This window comes from Bos indicus x Bos taurus, chromosome 1, assembly GCF_003369695.1.
Source record: "Bos indicus x Bos taurus breed Angus x Brahman F1 hybrid chromosome 1, Bos_hybrid_MaternalHap_v2.0, whole genome shotgun sequence".
Classification (NCBI taxonomy): domain Eukaryota; kingdom Metazoa; phylum Chordata; class Mammalia; order Artiodactyla; family Bovidae; genus Bos; species Bos indicus x Bos taurus.
Genome location: NC_040076.1, coordinates 68674238 through 68700264, shown reverse-complemented (window position 1 = coordinate 68700264; position 26027 = coordinate 68674238). Strand labels below are relative to the sequence as shown.

Below are 26027 nucleotides of genomic sequence, written 5' to 3'. Positions count from 1 at the left end.
GAGTCATGAGTCTCAAGGATACTTCTGGTACACAGTAATATTCTTTGGTACAAGATAAGCACAAAATGTGGAAGAGGGAATTAGAGAGGTGTACAATGGACTGTCACTTGTCACTTTTCTGATAGTAAGAGAGAGTATGGCAAAGACTTCTAGGATCCCCCAAAAGTCCATTCTGCCCTTATTTCTTAGTAATAAAGACTCATTTTTTTTGAGAGGGAGGGTGTACATTGCTGCCCAGAAAAAGACTATACTCCCTGGGCTCCCTTGCACCTATAGTAGCCTTATTATCAAGTTTGGCCAAGGAGATGTAAGCCTGAGTGTAAGCTGCCACCAGTCTCCTTAACATGAGAGGGATGGCTCTTCTCTTTTGCCCAATATCCTCCTTGGAACACTGGCCATCTTGGAGTATGAATTAGATCAAACTCTGTAAATGGTGGAGGAATAAGCTAGAAGGAGACTGGGTACCAAATGCGTTTGTGGATCTTCTCCAGCAGTCCTAGACTGCTTACACTCAGGTGTCTATTGTGTGAGATAAACTTCACCCTGATTTAAGTCAGTCTTTGGGAGCTTTTATATGTAGCTGAATCTTCTAATCCTAACTATATAGATGACAGGATCTTATAAAGGTAGGAGGGGGAAGTTTAGAAATATATTTCTTAAATCTCCATGTTTTTCTTTTCTGATCAGGAGAGAAAAGTAAATTCAAAAGCAGGTTGGCCCAAAGAACCATATCTCTTTGACGAAAGAAGACAGAGAGTGAGGGGAATGCTGCAGGACTAATTAGGAAAGCCAGCTGACAGCAATGCCTGTGACACGGCTCCTTTGAAACCTGAGAGACCAGAACAGACCGGAAGAGGCTGCAGGGGCAAGTTTTCACAGAGGCTTTACCGCAGCATTCTTAGAAAACCCAACCACTTAGCAAAAGCAGAGCCCCCAAAATCTCTGCCTTAAAGAAAAAAGGAAAAACAAGCTGCAAGCCAGTGCAAGGAGTAAACACCAGGCGACCGAAGGTGACTGACAGTGAGGTTTCGTGAGAACATCCGTATATAAAACACGTTCAAGTTTCCTTCATTGTATGTATCTTAGTTTTCACAAGTTTAAAATTTACAAGAGTATTTACAAGTTCATAGTGTTAAAAATCTTCTTTATATGAAATCTCTCTCTACCTGCCCAATTGACTATACAATCATGTACTGATTTTTTTTTTAAGTTGCATTCCTGGGGAAATTCTTTTTGATGATTTTTCACTTAAAAGACCCATAGTCTGCTTGCAGGAGCTACAAAAATTGCAGGAAAAGTGCCAGTGATGGGATAATTAGCCTCTATAGGACTTTCCTTGAATTTCTAAACTTATTAAATAGTGATAAATATCAACCAACTCAGGTTTAACTCAAAAAAGGTAGTTTAGTACTTTTACCAGTCGTCAGCTTTACTAGCCTTTCTTTGTACAGAAGGAAACCACTTCTTTCCATGTTTCTCCAAGCCCAAAACTTCTAGATTTCTGTCCCCTAAAGTTCACAAAGCCACCAATAAAATCTTGAACCCAATGTTACTTTTATGTATTGAGTTGGCCAATAAGTTAATTTGAGTTTTTCTGTAAGTTGTTTTGGAAAAACCTGAACAAACTTTTGGTCAACCTCATACTATTATATCTAACCTCATACTATTATATCTTTGTTTTTATCAGCAAAATAAGGTTACTGTGTTGCTGTGTGATAAAGTGTAGTCATGCAGGCTATGATCCCCTGCCCACCTGTGTGAATGCAGTCCTGGAAACAGCCTCTCCTATGGATGTCTCAGTCCTCAGAGCCTCTTCTGCGTGGTACCTGTAAGTCTCAACATCCCTCCCAGCCTGATTTCATCTGACCGGCCTCACTGTTCATTCCTGCAACTCCAACCACGGGAGCCGTTTATTTCTTTGGGTTGTGCTGCTTCTGCATCTGAACCTGAGTGCAGGCCATTCTAGAGGCATGAAAAATACTTCCCCTCATTTACTCTATACAAGTTCATCCTCTCTGGACTGTCCACAGTGACTGGAGGATAACTTCCCTACTGCTGCTTTGGCTGTGAGTGCCATTTTAGAAATGATATGGTTTATAGGCATAAATTACAAAACGCTAGGACACTTGCCTTGTGGGCTAGTGATTAAGAATCCACCTGTCAGTGCAAGAGACACAGGTTAGATCCCTGCTCTGGGAAGATTCCACATGCGGTGGGGCAACTAAATCTGTGCACCACACCACTGAGCCCATGCTCCAGAGCCCGTGCTCTGCAACAAAAGAAGCCACGTCAACGAGAAGCCTGTGCACTGCAACTAGAGGGTAGCCCCCGACGCCACAACTGGAGAAAGCATGCACAGCAAGGAAGACCTGGAACAGCCAAAAATAAAAAACCTGGGGTTTGAATGGAACTTAGAGGTTATGTGTTTACATGTTTATTTATCATTTAATACTTTGCTATTTCCCAAAAAGCATCTGAAGAGGCTACATAAAATGTATATACATGAAAATATTTAAAATACAAAGAGACTATCAAGAGCTATATAGAGATGGAGAATTCATAACTCCCTTATTTATATATGGGCTTCCCTTGTGGCTCAGCTGGTAAAGAATCCACCTGCAATGAGGGAAGCCCTGGGTTTGATCTCTGCATTGGGAAGATCTCTTGGAGTATGGAAAGGCTACCCACTCCAGTATTCTGGTCTAGAGAATTCCAAGGACTGTATAGTCCATGGGGTCGCAAACAGTCAGACACAACTGAGCGACTTTCACACTATTTATATATAAGGAAACAGAGGCTCAGAGAGATGAAGTGATTTGCAAAGATTACAAAGTTGGGACTAGAAGCTCTTCCTTTATTGGTGACTTTGGTTCCAGGCTGATGGTTTTCCTTTCTACTCCAAGTTTCATCATCATGTCTGACTTCTCTCCCTGTGGGCAGTCTCTCTAGCACCCTGGCCTTGTTTCTCTGACCTCAACTCCCCTGAGCTCCTCTTTTACTTCACTTCAGCAGCCCTTCCCCAAGGTCACACCATGATCACTATTTCTGAATGCTCTGACTCCCATAATCACTGAGGTATATATCTTCCTTTCTTGAATGGCATTCTACAAATTTTGATATGTTGTATTTTTATTTTCATTCAGTTCAACTAATTTCTCTTTTGGCTTCAAATTTGATCTGTGGGCTATTTAGAAGTGTGTTATTTAGTTCCCAAATACCTGGAAAATTCCCAGAAAGGGCACCAGAGCTCATATTAACATAGGGGAAAGGCCATTTGGGGACACAGGAAGAAGGCAAAACCACAAGCTAGGAAAAGGGTCCTCACCAGAAACAGAATTTGCCCGCACCATGGTCATGAATTCTAGCCTTCAGAACTGTGAGAAAAATCAATGTGTTGTTTATGCTATAGCACTTTGTTATGTAAGCCCAAGCAGATGAAGACAGCTTATTGGCTGTAACTCTTTGTTCTGTTACTTTGGTTTCATGTTAGGATTCTGATATACATTTTTAACTGATCACAGTCTACTTTCAAGTGAAATCACAACACTTCTTGATCATATAAGAACCTTACAACAGTCATTCCATTTCCCCCTTCCTGGCCTTTATGCTATTATTGATACAGAGATTATATTTACATGTTATGGGTCACAAACACCACTGTTACTGCTTTTCTTGAAATGAGTCAATTATTTCCACTTAAAAAAATCCTGGACTCTTCATCTTAATGTGCTTATTCATTAGATATATAAGCTGACTTCCAAATTATTGTAAATGACAGTTTTCCAAATGTTTCACCACTTCACAATGTGGGTTTCCATTTTTCTAGCTTCCAATAACACTCTCTTTCAACTTCAGCTTTCTTCCAACCCAGGTCTTCTGTGTCTCCTGCAATGCAGGTGGATTCTTAACCAACTGAGTCATGGGGGAAGACTGAATTTACCATAGTATTTTAGTGTCTCTTTTACTTTTATTTTCTTTGTGTATCTAGTACTCCCTCCTGGGTTCATTTTCCTTTTTGCAAAAGAGTGAGGATTTATGAATGATAAAAGGTCTAAGTTATTGTATATTAAGAACGTGCTTATCTCACCCTTACTCTTATAGTTTTACTAGACATAGAATTCCAGGTAGCAAAGATTTTCCACTAGAACACTGATGCTTTTACCCATTTCCCTGTAGTCTCTGTCATGAGAAACTTGTTATCATGTTGAATGTCATTCCTTTTTGGGTAACTACTTTCTCTCTCACAACATTTTTTTTTTCTTTTTTTGATGTTCTCTACTTTCACTAAAATGTTTCTATATTTCCTAAGATCTGGAAAATTCTTTTACTATATGAGTGAAAAAGTTGGCTTAAAGCTCAACATTCAGAAAACGAAGATCATGGCATCCAGTCCCATGACTTCATGGGAAATAGATGGGGAAACAGTGGAAACAGTGTCAGACTTTATTTTTCTGGGCTCCAAAATCACTGCAGATGGTGACTGCAGCCATGAAATTAAAAGACGCTTACTCTTTGGAAGGAAAGTTATGACCAACCTAGATAGCATATTCAAAAGCAGAGACATTACTTTGCCAACAAAGGTTCATCTAGTCAAGGCTATGGTTTTTCCTGTGGTCATGTATGGATGTGAGAGTTGGACTGTGAAGAAGGCTGAGCGCCCAAGAATTGATGCTTTTGAAGTGTGGTGTTGGAGAAGACTCTTGAGAGTCCCTTGGACTGCAAGGAGATCCAACCAGTCCATTCTGAAGGAGATCAGCCCTGGGATTTCTTTGGAAGGAATGAGGACTTTGGCCAAACTCCAGTACTTTGGCCACCTCATGGGAAGAGGTGACTCATTGGAAAAGACTCTGATGCTGGGAGGGATTGGGGGCAGGAGGAGAAGGGGACGACAGAGGATGAGATGGCTGGATGGCATCAATGAATCGATGGACATGAGTCTGGGTGAACTCTGGGAGTTGGTGATGGACAGGGAGGCCTGGCGTGCTGCAATTCATGGGGTTGCAGCGAGTTGGACACGACTGAGCGACTGATCTGATCTGATCTGATATGTTTGAAAAATGTCTTTTGCCATCCTCCCCACTGTATTCCAGAATTATTATTAAAATTATTTGTCATCCCCTCTCTTTTATTGCTCTGTTTGTGCTCTAAGACATTCCTTCACTTCTATTTTCTAAATCAGTAATACTCTCATCAGTGTGCATTCTTATTTTGTGGTTACTTGTTTCTGTTTCATATACAGTATTCTTCCTTTACTTCACTGAGGAATTTTTAACATCCTTGTTTAAAGGCTCTTTCATACTGCTCTTTATCTATCAGTTTTTATATTAACCATGTATTTGCCATTTCTAACGCCTTTCATTTCTTTGTTCAGATTTGTTTTTCCTTGTGGTATCATTTCCTTCTACCTAAAAGACTCCCTTTAACATTTCCTATAGTGTAGATCTGCTGGTGAGGAATTTCGAATTTTTTTCCAGCTTTTATATGTCAGGGAAAAAATATTTTGCTTTCATTATTAACAGTTATCTTTACTAGATATAGAAGTCTTGGTTGATAGTTTTCCTTTTACTTTCGTTATTCCACTGTGAGGTGCCACTGTCTCTTTGCTTACCTTGTCTTCAATGAGAAATATGCTGTTGTTTTTATCTTTGTTCATCTGCATATAGCATGTATTGACTGCCTTTCAGTTCAGTTCAGTTCAGTTCAGTTCAGTCGCTCAGTCATGTCTGACTCTTTGCGACACTATGAACCACAGCACGCCAGGCCTCCCTGTCCAACACCAACTCCCGGAGCCTACCCAAACTCATGTCCATTGTGTCGGTGATGCCATCCAACCATCTCATCCTCTGTCGTCTCCTTCTCCTCCTGCCCCCAATCCCTCCCAGCATCAGGGTCTTTTCCAATGAGTCAACTCTTCACATGAGGTGGCCAAAGTTTTGGAGTTTCAGCTTTAGCATCATTCCTTCCAATGAACACCCAGGACTGATTTCCTTTAGGATGGACTGGTTGGATCTCCTTGCAGTCCAAGGGACTCTCAAGAGTCTTCTCCAACACCACAGTTCAAAGCATCAATTCTTTGGCTCTCAGCTTTCTTTATAGTCCAACTCTCACATCCATACATGACCACTGGAAAAACCATAGTCTTAACTAGACAGACCTTTGTTGACAAAGTAATGTCTCTGCTTTGTAATATGCTGTCTAAGTTGGTCATAACTTTCCTTCCAAGGAATATGCGTCTTTTAATTTCATGGTTGCAATCACCATCTGCAGTGATTTTGGAGCCCCAAAAGATAAAGTCTGACGCTGTTTCCACTGTTTCCCCATCTATTTCTCATGAAGTGATGGGACCAGATGCCATGATTTTAGTTTTCTGAATGTTGAGCTTTAAGCCAACTTTTTCACTCTCCTCTTTCACTTTCATCAAGAGGCTTTTTAGTTCCTCTTCACTTTCTGCCATAAGGGTGGTGTCATTTGTATATCTGAGGTTATTGATATTTTTCCCGGCAATCTTGATTCTAGCTTGTGCTTCCTCCAGCCCAGTGTTCCTCATGATGTACTCTGCATAGAAGTTAAATAAGCAGGGTGACAATATACAGCCTTGATGTACTCCTTTTCCTATTTGGAACTAGTCTGTTGTTCCATGTCCAGTTCTAACTGTTGCTTCCTGACCTGCATACAGGTTTCTCAAGAGGCAGGTCAGGTGGTCAGGTATTCCCATCTCTTTCAGAATTTTCCACAGTTTATTGTGATCCACACAGTCAAAGGCTTTAGCATAGTCAATAAAGCAGAAATAGATGTTTTTCTGGAACTCTTGCTTTTTTGATGATCCAGCGGATGTTGGCAATTTGATCTCTGGTTCCTCTGCCTTTTCTACAACCAGCTTGAACATCTGGAAGTTCATGGTTCACGTATTGCTGAAGCCTGGCTTGGAAAATTTTGAGAATTACTTTACTAGCGTGTGAGATGAGAGCAATTGTGCAGTAGTTTGAGCATTCTTTGGCATTGCCTTTCTTTGGGATTAGAATGAACACTGACCTTTTCCGGTTCTGTGGCCACTGCTGAGTTTTCCAAATTTGCTGGCATATTGAGTGCAGCACTTTCACAGCATTATCTTTCAGGATTTGAAATAGCTCAACTGCAATTCCATCACCTCCACTAGCTTTGTTCGTAGTGATGCTTTCTAAGGCCCACTTGACTTCACATTCCAGGCTGTCTGGCTCTATGTGAGTGATCACACCATCATGATTATCTGGGTTGTGAAGCTCTTTTTTGTACAGTTCTTCTGTGTATTCTTGCCACCTCTTCTTAATATCTTCTGCTTCTGTTAAGTCCATTCTGTGTCTGTTCTTTATTGTGCCCATCTTTGCATGAAATGTTCCCTTGGTATCTCTAATTTTCTTGAAAAGATCTCTAGTCTTTCCCATTCTATTGTTTTCCTCTATTTCTTTGCATTGATCACTGAGGAAGGCTTTCTTATCTCTCCTTGCTATTCTTTGGAACTCTGCATTCAAATGGGTATATCTTTCCTTTTACCCTTTGCTTTTCACTTCCCTTTTTTTCACAGCTATTTGTAAGGCCTTCTCAGACAGCCATTTTGCTTTTTTGCATTTCTTTTCCATGGGGATGGTCTTGATCCCTGTCTCCTGTACAATGTCACAAACCTTCGTCCACAGTCCATCAGGCACTCTGTCTATCAGATCTAGTCCCTTAAATCTATTTCTCACTTCCACTGTATAGTCATAAGGGATTTGATTTAGGTCAGACCTGAATGGTCTACTGGATTTCTCCACTGTCTTCAATTTCAGTCTGAATTTGGCAATAAGGAGTTCATGATCTGAGGCCCACTCAGCTCCCAGTCTTGTTTTTGCTCACTGTATAGAGCTTCTCCATCTTTAGCTGCAAAGAATAGAATCAATCTGATTTTGGTGTCGACCATCTGGTGATGTCCATGTGTAGAGTCTTCTCTTGTGTTGCTGGAAGAGGGTGTTTTCTACGACCAGTGCATTCTCTTGGTAGAACTCTATTAGCCTTGACTAGATGGACTTTTGTTTTTAGGGTTTTCTATTTTATCACTCATTTTGAGCAATTTAATTATGTTATGCCTTGCTTTTGTTTTCTTCTTAGTTATTGTGTGTGGGATTTACTGGGATTCTTGGATCTACCAATTTATAGCCTTTATCAAATTTGAAACCTTTTCAGCCATTATTGGGCTTCCCTGGTGGCTCAGATGGTAAAGAATTTGCCTAAAATGCAGGAGACCTGGTTTAATCCCTGGGTTGGGCCAATCCCCCGGAGAAGGGAATGGCTACCCACTCCAAGTAGTCTTGCCTGGAGAATCCCATGGACAGATAGCCTGGTGGCTACAGTCCATGGGGTTGCAAAGAATGATATGACTGAGTAATTAATACTTTCTACTTTCTTTCTCAGTCATTATTGTTTTAAATATTTTTATGCCCCCCTTTCCATTTTGGGAACTCCAATTACATGAATATTAGGATGCTTGAGGTTGTTCCATGGATCAACAATGATGATGCTTTGTACTTCTAAAAAAGTTATTATTTTTTCAATGTTTCCCTTTGTATAGTTTCTATTACGATGCTTTCAAGTATGCTTATATTTTCTCCTGGAATGTCTAATCTACTGTGAATCTTATTCAGGTATTTTTTACTTCAGACATTATAGTTTTCACCTCTAGAAGTTCAACATGGGTTTGTCCTTATGTTTCCCATATTGCTCCTTAATTTTTTGAATATATGAAACACTTAATAATAACTGTTTTTATGTCCATGTCTGCTACTGCCAACATGTGTGTCAGTGTTGGTTAAGTGTCAATGGATTTTTCTCCCTCATTATGGGTCATATTTTCCTGCTTCTTGGCATGCCCAGTAATTTTTGATTGGATACCAGATACTGTGAATTTTACCTTTTCTTGGGCGCTCAACAATTATATTCATATATTCCTATAACTACTCTTGAGCTTTTCCTGGCATGCAGTTTGAAACAGTCTTATTCTATTAAGATCTGTTAGGCAGAATCAGAGCCTAGTTCTTCTAGGGCTTATTCTAAGTATTTAACCTGATGTCCTGAGAATTTGAGGTTTCCTAGTCTGCCTGGTGGGAACAGGCATTACTGTAGGCTCTTTGGGGAACAATGAGTACCCTTCCTCTAATTAATTCAGGTGATTCTTCCCCATCCTGGGGGAGTTTCCATTTATGCATGTGCTGATCAATAATTTGATGAATACTCGCAGGAAACCCTCTGAATATCTCCAGAGTTCTCTTTCTGTGCAGCTTTCTTCTCTCTACTACTCTGTCCTATGGAATCTAGCTGCCTTGATATCACTGGATTTTCAGCTCCATATTCTCTAGTTAAATTAAGAAGATGAGACTGAAAGTCCACTGGTTTACCTCTCCCTGCACTGAAACCTGGAAACTCAGAGCAGTAAGCAAGGGTGTTCACAGGGCTCACTTTGTTTGTTTCCTGTCTCTCGGGGATCACACTGTCCTTTGTTGTCTGATGTCCAGTGTCTTGAAAATAGTTTCTTATTTTTTGTCTGGTTTTTGGTTGCTTCAAGCAGGGGAGTATATCTGGCCCTTGTTTCTCTATTTTGGTTGCACAGATAAATCTCACATCCTCTTTCCTGACCACAACTTACCCTCCTTAGTTATTCTTACTATGACCTTTCCTTAATTCCACTGGGGCCTCTAGCACGTGGAGCCCTCTACTGACTCCCATAGAAAACCTATGACAAACCTAGACAGCGTACTAAAAAGCAGAGACATTACTTTGCTGACAAAGGTCTACATAGTCAAAGCTATGCTTTTTCCAGTAGTCATGTATAGATGTGAGAGTTGGACAATACAGAAAGCCGAGTGCCGGAGAATTGATGCATTTGAACTGTGGTGTTGGAGATGACTCTTGAGAGTCCCATGGACTGTAAAGAGATCAAACCAGTTAATCCTAAAGGAAATCAACCCTGAATATTCATTGGAAGGACTGAAGCTGAAGTTGAAGCTCCCACACTTTGGCCACCTGATACAAAGAACTGACTCACCAGAAAAGACCCTGATGCTGGGAAAGATTGAGGGCAGGAGGAGAAGGGGACAACAGAGGATGAGATGGTTGGATGGCATCACTGACTCAATGGACATGAGTCTGAGCAAGTTCCAGGAGATGGTGAAGGACAGGAAAGCCTGGCTTGCTGCAGTCCATGGGGTCAGAAAGAGTCGGACACTACCGAGCAACTGAACAAAGTCTCCCAATCTTTCAAGACTCTCCCTTTGTTACTTTCCTTCCTATGCAGCTTGTATTCCATGATCCATTATTTCAGTAATGTTCTTGTCAAGGTCCTCAATTCCCATTCTACCCCTAGGCTCATTTAACCTAGCTAATTACATGGTAGAGGTTCAATATATTTTTTTAAAATAAATGAGAAATGAAATATATATGTTAATTTCTGACAAACTCTTTGCCTGTATTTCAAAACTAAGCATTAAAAAATTACTAATTTTTAATACATCTTTTTTATTAGTACAGATAATAATTATATATAAAATTAGGTTATCCTTTATATACAAATAACATTTTCCCAATTCTACATTACTTAGGATGAATGCTTGTGATTTTCCCTAGTGAAAGTCATAGACCTCGGGGGTAAAACTAAGTCAATAATAGAAAAACAGAATGTTTAAGTACGAACGAAATTTAGAGATAAGTTTCTATTACTCTTCAACTTTATAGATGTGGAAATTGAGCTATTTAGAAGACAAATGATTTGGCTAAAATGTTTTTCAAAGCTCATACAGCTGGTCAATAGCAGAATGAGGAGCAAAATCAACTTTCCTAACTCCAAACCAGGGTTCCTTCCTTCTCATTGCAGTGCTATCTTTTTTTGCCCAGGTCTACTTGTATTCAATACCCTGTGTTTGCAGAAATTTGAATGTGGTTTACAGTAGAGCTTGCTCTGGCTTCCCAGTGAAATCAGCTGCTTAATGATGGAGTAACCATCATTAAGTAACTAGCAAATGTAGTTATTCTGATGTTCACTAAACATTTTTAGCTTTTTGCCTTCTGGACACATAACTTGTTTGGTTTGCTGGTTACTTAATGATGGAGTAACTAGAAATCTAGTGATTTCTAGAACAAGGTCATGCAATCTTATAGCACTGTTTATAATAGGACTAAAGTAGCACATGGGTCTTGTTCTCATACTTAGGTAAAACATTCTTTGAACCATTAGTCACTGACTCTGCCAGGGGATTCAATAAGTTCACATTCCTATTGTGTAAAACTTACTGTGTAGAGGCTGATGCCAGATACTAATAGAGAACTTGGTGGGTTAGCATATAAATAATGTAATAAATTAAAATATGAAAGGGCTCAAGTCCCTCTATATTCATCAGGACATTGTGCCCTTAAAAAAAATGGTTCCCTAAGTCTGGAAAAAGTTTTAAGAACAAGAAGCCTTCCAATCTTTATATTCCAATTAGACATTGACACATTGACTCAATAAATTCAGAGCCTAATAGCCAGGGATGAGGCCTAGTGAATATTAGGCAGTGGGAATAACAGAAAACAATGACTCAAACATGAATAACAGTATTTCAGTGTATATGTTTGAAATTCACAAACACACACATGCACACACACGTACCTACACATACTTGTTGAGCAGATGCAATATTTGAAATCTGAGTTAGAGACAAAATGTAAATTATATGCAAATATGACGAGGTTACTGCTAATGTAGTCATTCTGATGTTCACTAAACATTTTTAGCTTTTTGCCTTCTGGACACATAACTTGTTTGGTTTGCTGGTTCCTATTGGTTTTGTAGGGCCACATGACTAGTCCTGACCATTGAAGTTGAGTCATTTCCAGGCTGGATCATTTAATTTTGGGCTAAAATCCTTTAAAATTCTCTTTCTGTCTGGGATGGTAATCAGCAACTTTACAAGATGATACATCAGCTAGGGTCCCTGATTTTCCATGACAAATAGAGCCCCATGCCAACCCATTATGAATATGTAGTGTTAGCAAGAAATAAATCTTTGCTTTTTTAGCCACCAGTATTTTTAAAGTCGTTTGTTACCAGAGCACAACCTAGCTTGTCCTAACAGATATATCTGCTTTCATTCTCTTCCCTGGATGGGGAAGATACTGTCTTAGGGATAGATACTAGTAGGACCTCAGGAATATTGGGAGACTGGTAAGAAAGATGAAGTTAAGGAAGGGAGAGATATGTAAAGGGGATATTCTAAGACAAACATAAACATATACACATTAAATGCAATTTGAGAAGACTGCTGGGCTGGAGGAAGCACAAGCTGGAATCAAGATTGCCAGGAGAAATATCAATCACCTCAGATATGCAGATGACACCACCCTTATGGCAGAAAGTGAAGAAGAACTAAAGAGCCTCTTGATGAAAGTGAAAGAGGACTGTGAAAAAGTTGGCTTAAAGCTCAACATTTAGAAAACGAAGATCATGGCATCTGGTCCCATCTCTTGATGGGAAATAGATGGGGAAACAGTGGAAAGAGTGTCAGACTTTATTTTTCTGGGCTCCAAAATCACTGCAGATGGTGATTGCAGTCATGAAATTAAAAGACACTTACTCCTTGGAAGGAAAGTTATGACTAACCTAGACAGCATATTAAAAAGCAGAGACATTACTTTGTCAACAAAGGTCCATCTAGTCAAGGCTATGGTTTTTCCAGTGGTCATGTATGGATGTGAGAGTTGGACTATAAAGAAAGCTGAGAGCTGAAGAATTGATGCTTTGAACTGTGGTGTTGGAGAAGACTCTTGAGAATCCCTTGGACTGCAAGGAGATCCAACCAGTCCATCCTAAAGGAGATCAGTCCTGGGTGTTCATTGGAAGGTCTGTGTTGAAGCTGAAACTCCAATACTTTGGCTACCTAATGCAAAGAGCTGACTCATTGGAAAAGACCCTGATGCTGGGAAAGATTGAGGGCAGGAGGAGAAGGGGAAGACAGAGGATGAGATGGTTGGATGGCATCACCGACTCAATGGACATGGGTTTGGGTAGACTCTGGGAGCTGGTGTTGGACAGGGAGGCCTGGCATGCTGCGGTTCATGGGGTCGCAAAGAGTTGGACACAACTGAGTGACTGAACTGGACTGAACTGAACTAGATTTTATTATTGTTGTTGTTACTATTACTACCATGATTATTAGTATATTTATTATTATTTTTTTAAACAATCTGAAGATTATGGCCATTACATGCTATGACTCATCCTTGGTGTTTGATAAAAAGAGGAAGGAGAAATAATTCTAGCTTTTGGAATCTCTTAGATTAATGCAACAGCTATGCTTCTGACATAGTGTGAATTTTGTTCTTTGAGTATATTTTTTTCTATCCCAGTTGGACTATACAATTCTTGCAGTTAAGGACTATATTTCATTTTCCTTGTGTGTACTTTGGAAACAGTCCTAAGGCTCACTAAAATCAAGCTGAAGGCAGCTGCACTTGTTATCAGTGAATTGGCATCACATTCCATTGTTGACCATCTCTTGGACTGACTCGAACAGATGCATCAATTCTCACATTTTCATTTCCTGGAGCTTCAGGAATATGTAATGAGAATCATGAACACGGTGATAGGACAGGGCAGTGAGGAAAAGTGCATTTGCAATCAACACTGTCTTTGGAATTGTAGTCCTTTTCACTGGCGACCAACTCAGTGAAGCATTTTTCAAATTTGACTTTTCATAGCAACTGTTTCAATTTTTTAGACATGTGTGCTTTTGGGTTTATTCTCCTTTTTATTGCTCCTGGCCCTTGGTGCTTTTCCTTTTTCAACTGTCCCATTTGCCATTCTTAATTAGAAATAATCTACAGAGCCCCAAAAGTCAAATGATACATTTAAAAACTCATGGGTGTATAATACAATAACAACTGTTGCGGGAAGAGTCAGCATTTATCAGAATCCTTTGCACTGTCAGTGTCTAAACCACACAGCATTTTCCCACACATAGCTGGCACCTGGGCTTCTGCTCGCCTATTTGATCACGGCCTTGGAGCTTCCTTGCTAACTTTCCAATTGCTTTCCTTGTTTATCAGTTCTTGTCCTTGATCTCAGGTTTTAACTCTGCCTATCACACACAAACCTGTCTTCTACTCTTGCATTACCTGGAACTCAAGCAACAGGCTCCTTGTTTTTGCCAAGAGTGACATTATTCTTCAGAACTCCTTCCTACTCCCCAGTGGTGTAATGGAAGTATTCACCATCAATACAACCAGTCGGGTTGTATTAAAGATGGGAAATATTTCTGTTTTTCTGCATATTAAAAAAATATGCAATTGCACTTACAGTGCCTACTCTGTGTCTGGCACTAACATAGGCAGTGGGGGTACTGCAGTGAAAAAAGCAGACAAGAATTGCTGCCCTCATGGGACTTATTTTATAGCAATGACAAATCCAATTACTAGTAAGATCTGACATGGATCCTATAAAGCTGTAGTGGTTCTTTATTCAGCTAATGACCTACATCTACATGTAAGGTATAATGTTTTTGCATTCTATAGTATTAGTTAAAAATTAAATTTTTATCAGGATAGGCCAAAAGATAGTTGACCCATACAAGGTATGATCAGAAGCCCCCTCCTCAGCACACACGTTGGTCCCCACTCTCACCCTGGGATCCTTTAACCCTGATTGATGCCATAGCAGAAACCCAGCAAAATCTAAAAAATCAATACAGCCAAATCTAAAAACTCCACATGATATTTGGGTGTAAGGCCCATTAAAAGGTCACCATTGCCAGGCAACAGTATCCCTGGACAGCGTAACAAGTAGAATAGCACTTCTTATTCCACTATCCCAGAAACTCAAAGGCATATACGTCGAGACCCCCTCCTCCCATCACTGCTATTTCTTCCTGTGGCTACCACCATCCATGACCAGACCCACCCACAGTGGGCCTGGCTAGACGATCAAGCCACTAGCACCCTGGATGGTCATTGGTAAGGCTCGATGCATCATCTATGCTGTGAAAACTCCCTCCCAGGCTAGAAGAGGCTTGCAGAACTGGCAGAAATAGGGTTCACAGGACAGATCCAAGAGCCAGCTGGACATCTGCCCTGAACCCCTGTGTTGAGATTCTGCTATTCACAAAACCCAACCTAAAGCAGGCTGGAGTCAGAGCCTGAGCAGCTCCTTTGAATAGAGGGAGTAAGGGCTGCTGTACCAACAGGTGACCCAACACAAACAGAAGGAAGGTATGTGAGTGGTATTCCTTGAGCTACTTGGGTCAACAGAACTACAATCTAATCCTTGTCTTCTGACTGCATTTTGGTTTTCTAAACTTGTCTTCCTTTTTGGATTATGTATTTGCAATTTATTTAACGGGCTCACAAAATTCTTATGCTGGGCTTCAGCACCTTTCCTGTGCATATGTATTTGTGACACATGTATTGTTGAATTACAGTCTGCCTTTCTTCTCATGGTGTCTCTAACACTGACCTGATTAACTGAATCCTCTGCACGCCACCTCATCTCCTCCAACCCAACTTGTTTGCTTATATGTTCAGTCCTTGGGTTGCAGTGGACATGAACTATTTGTTTTTAAGGAGTAGTCATTTTCATAGCACAGTTTGGAGTCTAAAGCTCAGGAAAAACACATTCACATAGTATCTTTCATAAATATGGAGATTCTAATCATCCAAGTTTTATAATCTTCATATTTTCAATTTACCATGGTCCACATGTGGGATAACTATGACAGATGTTAGATCCTACGCCACCTCCTTGTTACCAAGCTTTTGGGTTTCTGATGCACATATCAATGTGTGCTCAGAGCTACAGAGTAGAGTTTCTTCCTTACCCCACTCTTCTCTTCCCCAGGCATTTCTTTCCTAATGATACCTATTTTATGTTGAAGCTAAAATAACTCATTAATTAGCTTTCTTTGAGCATATAGTGAGTACAGAGAATTAAAATGGGGAGATGCTCACGTGGGTTTATTATCTACATCTAGAATACACTTCAACTTGACTATTCTATGTGATTTATAAAATGATTCTAATATATGCCATGTATTTGAGTATAGGATTATTTCTAACTCATTTTCATAGCCTGTTCAGTGGCTCTTACAGTGTCTGGTGCCGAGTAAGTGCTTATTGAATAAATGAGTGGTCCCAATGGTGGTACAGGAGGAAAATGTTAGAATATTGAAGAGTTGAGAGACAGATGAGGACCGTTTTAGAAATGAAGCTTCTAAAACCTTTGGCTCTTGGATGGTTAAAACACATATGGGAGCTGAAGAGAAACAGCTCCTTGTAACTCTTGGGTCCTTGTCTGTGAGATTCAGTGAGACCTTACTTCCTCACTGTGAGGAATCAGTGTACAACTGGAGAAAATAACAAAAAGAAAGGCAAGTACTGGAAAACAGGATTTTCTCTTTCATGTCTAAGATTTTCTTGGGTATATTTAAATACCTGGGAATGTGATTCACCAGTCATTGGATTTAACAAAATCCACCCTCATTTCCCCATATGCTTAAGTGATACAGGAAACTTTCAATTATCACAACTAATGGAATGGAAGCGAAAGTACACATAATCAAATACCATTTCTATTTGTCTTTGGAAAGTATTATGTCTGCCTTTCCCCCAGCAGGTTTGCTTTTACGATGATTAATTCTAGCTTGGGCTAATATTAAAATGAGTTTGCATTTTCTCTGTACAATACCTGGCAGTAGAAGAGAAATGTGTTTATGGCAGAGGAAACTCATGCAGGGCTTAGAATCTGTCACAGTTAATCACCCACATGGATAATCTACATGCAGCAAGTGGGATTTTGAACAGACTAAAAGGCAAAGAGCAACTACACGTCCTGGATTTTAATGGTCCGGGGTTGTCACCCCAGGGGAAAGCTATAGCTTATGTTATGAAGAGTGTGAGTAGAAAAAGAACACTGAACTAGGAGGAAGGCAACTGGTGTGCTCATCCTTGATGCCCAAGGGAGGCCATATAACCTCTTTGTGTTTCAGTTTCTTTATCTAGAAAATGTAATAAGGACATCTGTAACTGTTTACCTGACAGATTAACTGCCAAAAAAGAGTAGTGAATAAAAGTGTTTGTAAAAGTATTAAATGCTAGGAAAACACAAAGTATTGATAGACAAACAGTGAAATACTGTCACCAGCTTTTGACAACCTGTCCTTTGCCCTAACTCCTCACTTGGAGACTTGGGGTGTGGCTTCTGAAACTTAACCCAGTTTTTTTAAAAAGTCACATTTCTTAAGGATTCTGCTCTTCCAGGAATAGCTACTTTGATAATGTCCATGGATCCAAATGAATAGTTACACCCTTTATCAGGATTTTAACAGAGATCTTTCAGCTATAATAATTAATCTTGTTGTTGTTGTTTAATCATTGTGTCTGACTCTTTGTGACCCCCATGGACTGTAGCCTGTCAGACTCCACTATCCATGGGATATTCCAATAGAATACTGAAGTGGGCTGCCATTTCCTTCTCCAATAATACTTAACCTAGTGGCTCTCAAAGTGAGATCCCTGGACCACCTGCAGCAGCAGCATCTGGGCATGCAAATTCTTGGACCCACCCCAGACGGAGTGAATCACAAGCTCTGGGAGTGAAGCCCAGCAATCTGTGTTTTAACAAGTGTTCCAGATGATGCTGGTGTACACTCAAGTTTGAGAAAGTGAGTGAAGTCACTCAGTCGTGTCCGACTATTTGTGACTTCATGGACTGTAGCCTACCAGGCTCCTCCATCCCTGAGATTTTCCAAGCAAGAGTACTGGAGTGGGTTGCCATTCCTTCTCCAAGTTTGAGAACCACTGCCTTAAGTCAAAGGGAAAAAGGGAAACCCAGAAATTGGGCTCTGAGACATGCTACTGAAAGACCTTTATTTCTCTGAAGGAGGTAGGATAAGGCTTATGGGACATTTCAAATCATACTGCACAGCTGTGTGTGTGTAAGTAAAATGATGGCCAAGAACAATTTTCTCTGGGAGGTCTTTTTCCCAACCATCGCACCTAAAAATGTACCACCACCTTCCTTAGCACTCCCCACTTGCCTCTCTTGATCTACTTTTCCTTGTAGCATTTATTACCTCTTAATATGCTGTTATTTACTTATTTCAGTTATTGTCTGTCTCCCCCAGCTGGAATGTTCACTCCATAAGGGCAATCTGTTTTGTTCACTGCTGTGTCCCTAGTTCTGAGAACTGTGCATGGTTCCTAGTCAGTACTCTGAATTAACAAGTGAATGAACAACTGCTGACATTGAGAGATAAGAAAACACTGGGTCAGATCAAAACATTGAAACACCTGCAAGAACCCTTCTTACAGCACAGGAGCCTTGCCTCTCTGTTCCTGCTTTGGGCTCTGAAATAAGTCTGCAAACAAGGCTTGAGTAACTGCCATCCTCAGGGGTTTAATTCACTATGCTGTTTGATTTTCATTACAAAAAATGTGCTATCTGGTTTTTCCTAGGCTGGGGATAGTGTACTGATTGATCAATGCATTCACAGGGCTGGCTATGGGTGTGCAAGAGACCAGAGTGTGACACAATAGGGAAAAGGCCCTCTAGGAACAGAAATCTACTGAATTCTCATTCTTATGCTGCCCTAACTTGCTATATTGTCCTAACCAAACTGCTTAGCATTTCTGGGTCTTGTTTCATCTGTGGATCTCAACGATCTCCAAGGTCCCTTTCAATTATATTGATAATTACATATCCATTCAAATATTACTTGATTAATGCCTCTCTCCTCCACTAGCAAGCTCTGTGAGAACAGGGGCTGAGTCTGTATTTGCCCACCTAGTTCATAACGCCAAGCACATGGGCGCACTCAAATATTTGCTGAGTGAGCAAATTCCTGTGAAAACCAAATAGGAATCTCAGCCTCATCAGCTTGTACTCTGTACAGCTAAGTTCAAGCTATGTGGATGTAGGTTTCAAAACCCTGGCCTGGAAGAGATCGCCAATCAACAGGAAGAGCAGGATGCTGTGCCTCCCTCCACCAACCCCCAGAGCACACAGAGGTTGCAAAATTCATTCAATGTATTCATGGCAAGGTATATGGGAGAGAGCCCAGACTGAGCACTGGCCATCAGCCCTGTGGTCTGAAGAAGCAGGGGTTTGGGGATCAGAAACCTGAATCACAGATCTGTTATTCTCTAGCTTTATGACTTTGTACAAATTATTTACTTCTCTCAGCTTCAGCCTTTTTATCTGGAAAATGAAGTACTGCCTGCCTCTCAGGATGGCTCTGAAGATAAGAGGAGTTGATATGTATCAAGTGCTTTCCCAATAATCTGGTGTGAGGGGAGTGCTCAGTGTATGGAAGCCTCCTTGTCTGGTCCTGCCTTTTCTGCCCCTTACAAGGTTTCTAACAAAGCTTCCTGTTCCAAAAAACTGACCCAAGTTGGTTATGGCTAATGGGAGTGCCCTGGCCAGCCTGGCTTAAGGGAAGTAGAGATCAGAGTCAAAAGTGCTTCTCAAAATATTTACTTTGGAAATACATACTTTCTCCATTTGCTTCTAGTTTGCTTAATGACATTTTGAGATTTGAACTTGCTCTAACTTGATATCAAAAATTGCAATTTTGTAAATAAGTCTTAACTGATAATCACTTGAACGCACTCGTATCAGCGAACAGGATGAGTTAGAACTTAACTTCTCTATTTGGCTGCCTTTGTCTCTCCTGCTTTGCTCTTTGAGGGAATTATCCTCCTGGTCCTGCCTTGCCCCCTCCACCTTCCCCCACCACACTCATCCACTTCACATGACCATCTTTATCCTGGAAAACAAATTCTGCTGCTAGGCAACCAGAAAACAAAATCCACAGTGGTCGACATGATTTGCATTGTGATGGCAATTCCAGTGGTGCCACCACCAGGCCAGACGTACACCCTTTGCTTCTGTCCTCAACAGATCTTTCCAGAAAGTGGGATGAGGTGCGTTCTTAGTAGAAAATTAAGGGCCTCAGTACTCAATGGAAAGTATTTATAAATCACTGTATATCAACAGCCTGCTTTAGAATAATTTTATTAGAACACATTCAAGAAAGTGACATATGGAAAAAGACAGCAGCAATTCTTAGTCATGCAAATGCCCATGTTAAGGTTCTCCATTGGATTTAAATTCAAGTACAAAGACAGTCCTTTCCTGAGCCAGGTGCAATTCCAGAGCATGACACTTTGAGTCGAGAGCATGTTTCCTCTGCAAAGTTCAGAACACTGAACAAGTCCCACCCTCACAATAAGATTGTGAGATACATGGAAGTGTAAACTTTCAGGATTTTAAGGAACCCTTTACCCAAGCCCTCCCCCATAACCCAGCTGGGGGAAGTAAACCCAACTTTGGGACCTCTTATAAATAGATTTAGTCTATTGAAAATAAAGCAGTGGGCCTTAAAAAAAATTAGAAAATGAATATATACATACATATATATATAATGGAATGGAATCACCTTTGCCTTTTGCCTTGGTGTGGGATTTCCATGAAACTCTGTGTTAGGGTGGGGGCTCTCAAGTGTTTTGGGGGTTGGAGGACTTTTTTTATTTTTTAACTTTTTATTAAGAAAAACTGTGAACATATACAAAAGGGATAGAATGATACAACGAACACCACGTGCCCATCATCTAGTCTCAACAATTATCAACATGTGGCCAGTTTGTTTATTTCTTCTCCCACTTCCCACCCACCCCTGCCAACAGGATAATTTGGAAGCCAAGGAAGGCTGGTAGGGTGATCTTCGAACCAGACACCTCAGCAGTGAGTAAGGTTAGGAAGGAGCTAGAAAACAGTGGCAAAACCTGGGTAGGTTGAAGATTATGGAACATTTGTTGGGAGAAGTAGTTCCTGCCAGTGTTTGGGATCAGTTGGAGTTGACCCTCACCTTCCATAAACCATAACCATAAGAGGTCCCTTTTTCCCTCTCCGTCCCATTCATGATATAGGGGAGGCAGGCTAGATTAAAATGATGGGTTTTTCCAGATTGGGGCCACTGACAAAAGAAACATTCAACCTGGAGAAAAACTCCAGGGAAACTCTAATGAATCCCCCACCAGGGCCAGTGGCCTGATGTTCAGACTGGGAGCTGGGGGAGTGTGTTGGGCCATGGGGCCTCTCACAGGTCCCTACTGCCCACCCCCCCCCTCCCATTTTAGACTTTGGAGAGAAGCTTGGCAACCTTGAATTGCACCCAGTAGAGAAAGAAGCAAGGGGCCCCGAGGAGTGAGCCCATGGCCCGGGGGGCAGATTTTGCATGGAACATGTTGCCCTCTGAGCAAAGGCTGCACCCCACACCAGCCCTGCCAGAGCAGTCTCAAGAGAGGCGGGTGATGGGAGTCCAGGTGGGAGGTCCCAACGGCGGCACGGCTACCCCGGTGAGCTGCGTGCTAAACGTAAGTGGAGAAAGGATCTCCAGGTCCCAGGTACCACCGAGGAGCAAGGTTGCCATCCTGTTAAGAAAAGGGCCGGGGCTCTGTGATTTGCATATAACTCTGCAAAAATTTTCATGAGATCCTGTAGCCCTTTATAGAAAACAGAGTGAAACCATCAGTGTGACCTAGTGTATTTCTAGTGATCCAATGCACACAGTGCAACCTGGCAAATACACAGTCATTATTTTAGAGGAGATGGAGGAAGCAGAGTGCTGTGTAGGACAGTGCTCGGTCTGAAGGTTCAGAAGTCAGCCAGGTCTAGCATCCAGAGGAGGATCACTGAGTGGCCACTTTTAACTGTGAAATACTGTCAAGAGTGCAAACCTGCACGCTGTTTTTAGCATTAGTTCCCTGTAGAGCAATCCTGCTGTGACTTTCCAACTTCTCAGACAGACAAGGAGAGGTGGAGCCAGGAATAATATAGGGATACATTAAATAAGAGGTCCAGTGGCAGTGATCATTAGTGTTTATTTCAGACCCTCCCTGTTTTGTTTTGTTTTCTTGTTTCAATTCTTCTAGGGTCTCTGTGCCCTACCAAGGCTTACCATGACATTCAGCTAGAGAAAGAAACTGAGAAAAGGTTACCCATTTATGCAGCAGATCATTAGTAGTAACTGACTTAACACTCTTGATTTCAAGTGTTTCCAGGGTCTATAACGTGGTAGTCTGGAACTTTTCTAAGGCACAAAGCTGGTTCATGCACACTGCAAGGCCGGCTAAGAGAATGGATTACTGAGTGAGGGAGTGATGGAGCCATGCCAGAGACCCCATATTCCAGTGTGGTTCTACCATCTCTATTGGGTCACTGGAGGCAATGGAATCATCCATTCTTTAGGAATGATGGTCCCTCAAAGAGAACCAACTTCTTTTTTTTTCTTTTTTGAGAACCAACTTCTAGTGCTATTGGAAGAGTGAAATATTTCAAAAAGCAATGGCTCTTATCCAGGAGAAAAGTTTAAGAGGAATGAAAGAGTCTGACCTCCAGTTTGACTGTGGTTCAGCTCACGGTGTCAAAGGCTACCTTATGGAAATGAGAAAACCAGTATGAGACTCTTTTAGTAAGAACTCCAGCCAGGTAAAAACTGTTCATTAAGGGACAGAAAAAGCCTCAGCATGGAGTTCAAATGGCAGTTACTCTGAACTGTGGAGAAGGTCGGGGCTGCTAAGGATTCAGAAGAGAGATGAGATTCTAAAGAAAGTCTGGGACAGGATGCATGTATTTGTGAAAGGGCAAAGTACTGGTGCCCACTGAGCTCACCTTTTCCAGGGAAAAAGGGTCTCAAAAAATTTAAATCATATTTTCCTTTGCATAATGTTACATTAATGGGCTGAGGGTAGGGACGTGGCATCAACTGTCCTGATTAGCTAGTCCCCCACATCATAATTCACTGTCAGTACCAGTTTATAGATGTGCTATTACCTCTGCAGAACTTACTTTAGTGGCAGAATTTAATAGTTTTACAAGTGCTGAATTTGACATTTGGCTCTGTATACAATGGTTAAAATTATAAGGGAGGAGAACAGTTAAAAATATATTTTTAGTGTCATCATTATTAATAGCTAATTTATTTCCGTCATTTTTATTATCACTATTATTAATGGATAATATTTGTTGCATGTTTACCATGTGCCAGGCAAAGTGCTGAGTATCTGGCATGCATCATTTCACAAAATTTGGAATGGGTAATACCATTACTCCCATTTTGCAGACTGAGGCATTAAGGTCCTGCCCAGGATCATACAACTGGCAAGTGGAGGGGCTGAATCTGAACTGAGGTTGGTTTGACTCCAAAGTGGTCCTAACTGCTGTGGTAGCTTGCCTTGTGTAAAGGAGAATCCATCTGTTAAATGATATTTGTATGTGTGTATGTTTGTGGATTCCAAAGGTCTTAGAAAGCATCCCTCACATATTTTGAGGATCCATGTTATCCTTGAAGACGTAACTAGAAGTGGTTTGGGTCACTTCAGTATGTGTATTTATTAGATTTTGCACAAAAACTTTTATCTCCTTTTAAACCTCAAGATGTGATGGTCTCTGTGTACCTGCAAATCTGATGATGGTTTGTTATGTGAGACATATAAGAAATTCAGGCATGTAGGCAAACTGAACACTTGTTCTCCAAAACTGAGAAAATACATGCATGTTTACATAGGAAGTCATTATATTATACGGCCCAGTTGGTGCCTTAAAAGAGTAGTTAACATCCATACATCAACATTAAAAAGCGACAGCCATTTATGATGTCATTGAGATGATTTTCTGAAAATCTAGCCTATGGCAGAGACTAGTGGGAAAAATTTAAGTGGAAATGTGCTTTAAAAAATGCCATTAAATTTCTTTGAAATGCCAATGATCTCTACTATTTAGACAATAACTCTCAGCTTAGAATTCACAGATATCCCATATCCAATCGCCCTCTACCTTTGGCATTCTGATTCAGCAGGCCAGTGAGGAGCCTGGGATGAGTTTTTTGAAATGTTTCCTTGGTAATTCTAGGGGTCACTTGGTTTAAAGTCATTAGGGCACAGGACTTGTCTATGTACCAGACAATACATGGTTGGAAAACCTGAGTTGTGCAGCATTTCAACTGCATTTTCATGTCTGCCAGTATACACTGTCCAGAAGCACCTGGGCATTTTCCATGAGGAGCAAGAATCAGTGAGACCCATTTTGATAGGAGAGCAGCTTTTATTAACCAGACCTTCCGGAATTCTTTTTTTTGGGGTGGGGGCGTATATTGAGATTCCTCCCATCTCTGCCTGTTCAGTTACGTGCATGTGCTAAGTTGCTTCAGTTGTGTCTGACTCTGTGATGCTATGGACTGTAGCCTGCCAGGCTCCTCTGTCCACGGGATTCAGCAGGCAAGAATACTGGAGTGGGTTGCCACTTTCTCCTCCAGGGGATCTTCCCAACCCAGAGACTGAACCCACGTCTCTTACATCTCCTGTACTGGCAGGCAGGTTCTTTACCACTAGCGCTACCTGGGAAGCCCAGGTATAGACTCCTTCATAGAAACACCTATTTATTAATATACTGCAGGTCTCACTCTAATATTAGACACTCATAATATGAGTTTTCTGAGTTATAAAAAGAGGTTCTACAGTCTCTGGGTAGAACATCCAGTGGTATAAAAATAGCCACAAATGGGGAACATATTTGTTATATTATAGATTCATATCCTTTCTTGTTCTACAAAGAATCTGAGGCAGCTGTTTTACAATATGTTTTTAAATGCATCTTCAGTTGACTATATGTTCTAGATGTTTCTGTCTGATGGATTTGGAAGCCACTGAGGCAGGTATGTGCCTGAGTTACTAGTTCTGTGGCAGACATAATAAACTGTCTCTTCTAAATCCCTGACTCACGTCATGTTCTGTTAGGCACAGCAGACAGTGAGCAGTGGACATGTATAATACATGGAACATGGTATGTTCCTGGTTTTTTATTTTTTCCCCTTGCCCTTGGTATTTTCAATCAGGTGCATTTCATTCAATTGATCAGGAGGGAGAAATGATAAGATTTAACAGCATCTGGAGAAGGAAATGGCAACCCACTCCAGTATTCTTGCCTGGAGAATCCCAGGGACAGGAGCCTGGTGGGCTGCCGTCTATGGGGTCGCAGAGTCGGACACGACCAACGTGACTTAACAGCAGCAACAGCATCTGGGCCAAAATGTTACTTTGTGTGTTTCTGCCTGAATCATCCAAATGTTTTGGTTCATGGACTTGGCCAGCAGAAGGCAGTGTACACAGCAGACATGAGAAAGACCTGGGTTCAAATCTCAGCTCTGCCACTTTCTGGATGTGTGACCTTGGGCAGGTTATTTAACTTCTACATTTTCCTCATCTGCAAAAATGAGGATAATGATACTTACCTTGAAGAATTGTGAGGATTGAGTAAGAAATTACATTAAAAAATGCCAGGCTCATAGTAGGCGGTCAGGAAGAAAGACACTTGTTACTCTCAGTTGTCTATGTTCTGGACGCTTCCTTATAGTAGCCTTCATGCTTTCCTTGGCCTGTTTGGTTATAGCAGGGGCTTCTAAGGGAAAGGACTGTGTGCCTCTCATTAGATGGGCAGATTTGTCCCTGGGGGGCACTTCACTGCTCTGTGTTCTTCTGTTACACACATGGAACTGCAAAGCCCATATTAATGGTTTAAAAGAGCCTTTCTCCACCTCCAATTTCAAACTAGAGCCCAGACTGGAAATATTCCTTCACCAGAATGGGAAACTGAGATACAGAATAGTACAAATGTTGAATCGTGCAGACAGACATCATGAATTATGGTTTCAGTGTAGCTCTTTTTCAAAACTGATTTTTGTGACATTCTTAGTTTTTTCATGCTTCCTACTCTACTTTTGGCTTCTAGCCGTGTGTGTGTGCTGCTCATACTGACCCCAGGGCTCCTCATCTGGAATTCGGTGAGGAGGCAAGGAGTGGTTAGCCAAGCATCTTGGTGAAGAACAAAGAGGCTTCGGGGCGGTGCAGAGAGAGGCTCTGCTGTGTCCCCTCCTGAGTGACAGATTGAAGTCCCCACTTCCAGAACACTATCCCAAAGGAAAGAAACCAGCCTCAGCAAGGAA

The 26027-nt window shown here is 41.1% G+C and overlaps 1 protein-coding gene across 23 annotated transcripts in view; it reads right to left on the bottom strand.

The window, feature by feature from the left end:
• KALRN (kalirin RhoGEF kinase) overlaps positions 1–26027 on the bottom strand; it is a 692612-nt gene that overhangs the window by 162945 nt on the left and 503640 nt on the right. For 6 of the 23 annotated variants that reach the window (XM_027536336.1, XM_027536351.1, XM_027536368.1 and 3 more), the window contains exon 34: positions 20026–21459. The exons of the other annotated variants lie outside the window; for them this stretch is intronic. In XM_027536336.1, the coding sequence (XP_027392137.1) occupies positions 21397–21459 (63 nt within the window). In that variant the 3' untranslated portion in view covers positions 20026–21396. Of the gene's footprint in view, positions 1–20025; positions 21460–26027 lie in introns of those variants that run through there. 23 annotated transcript variants of the gene reach the window in all.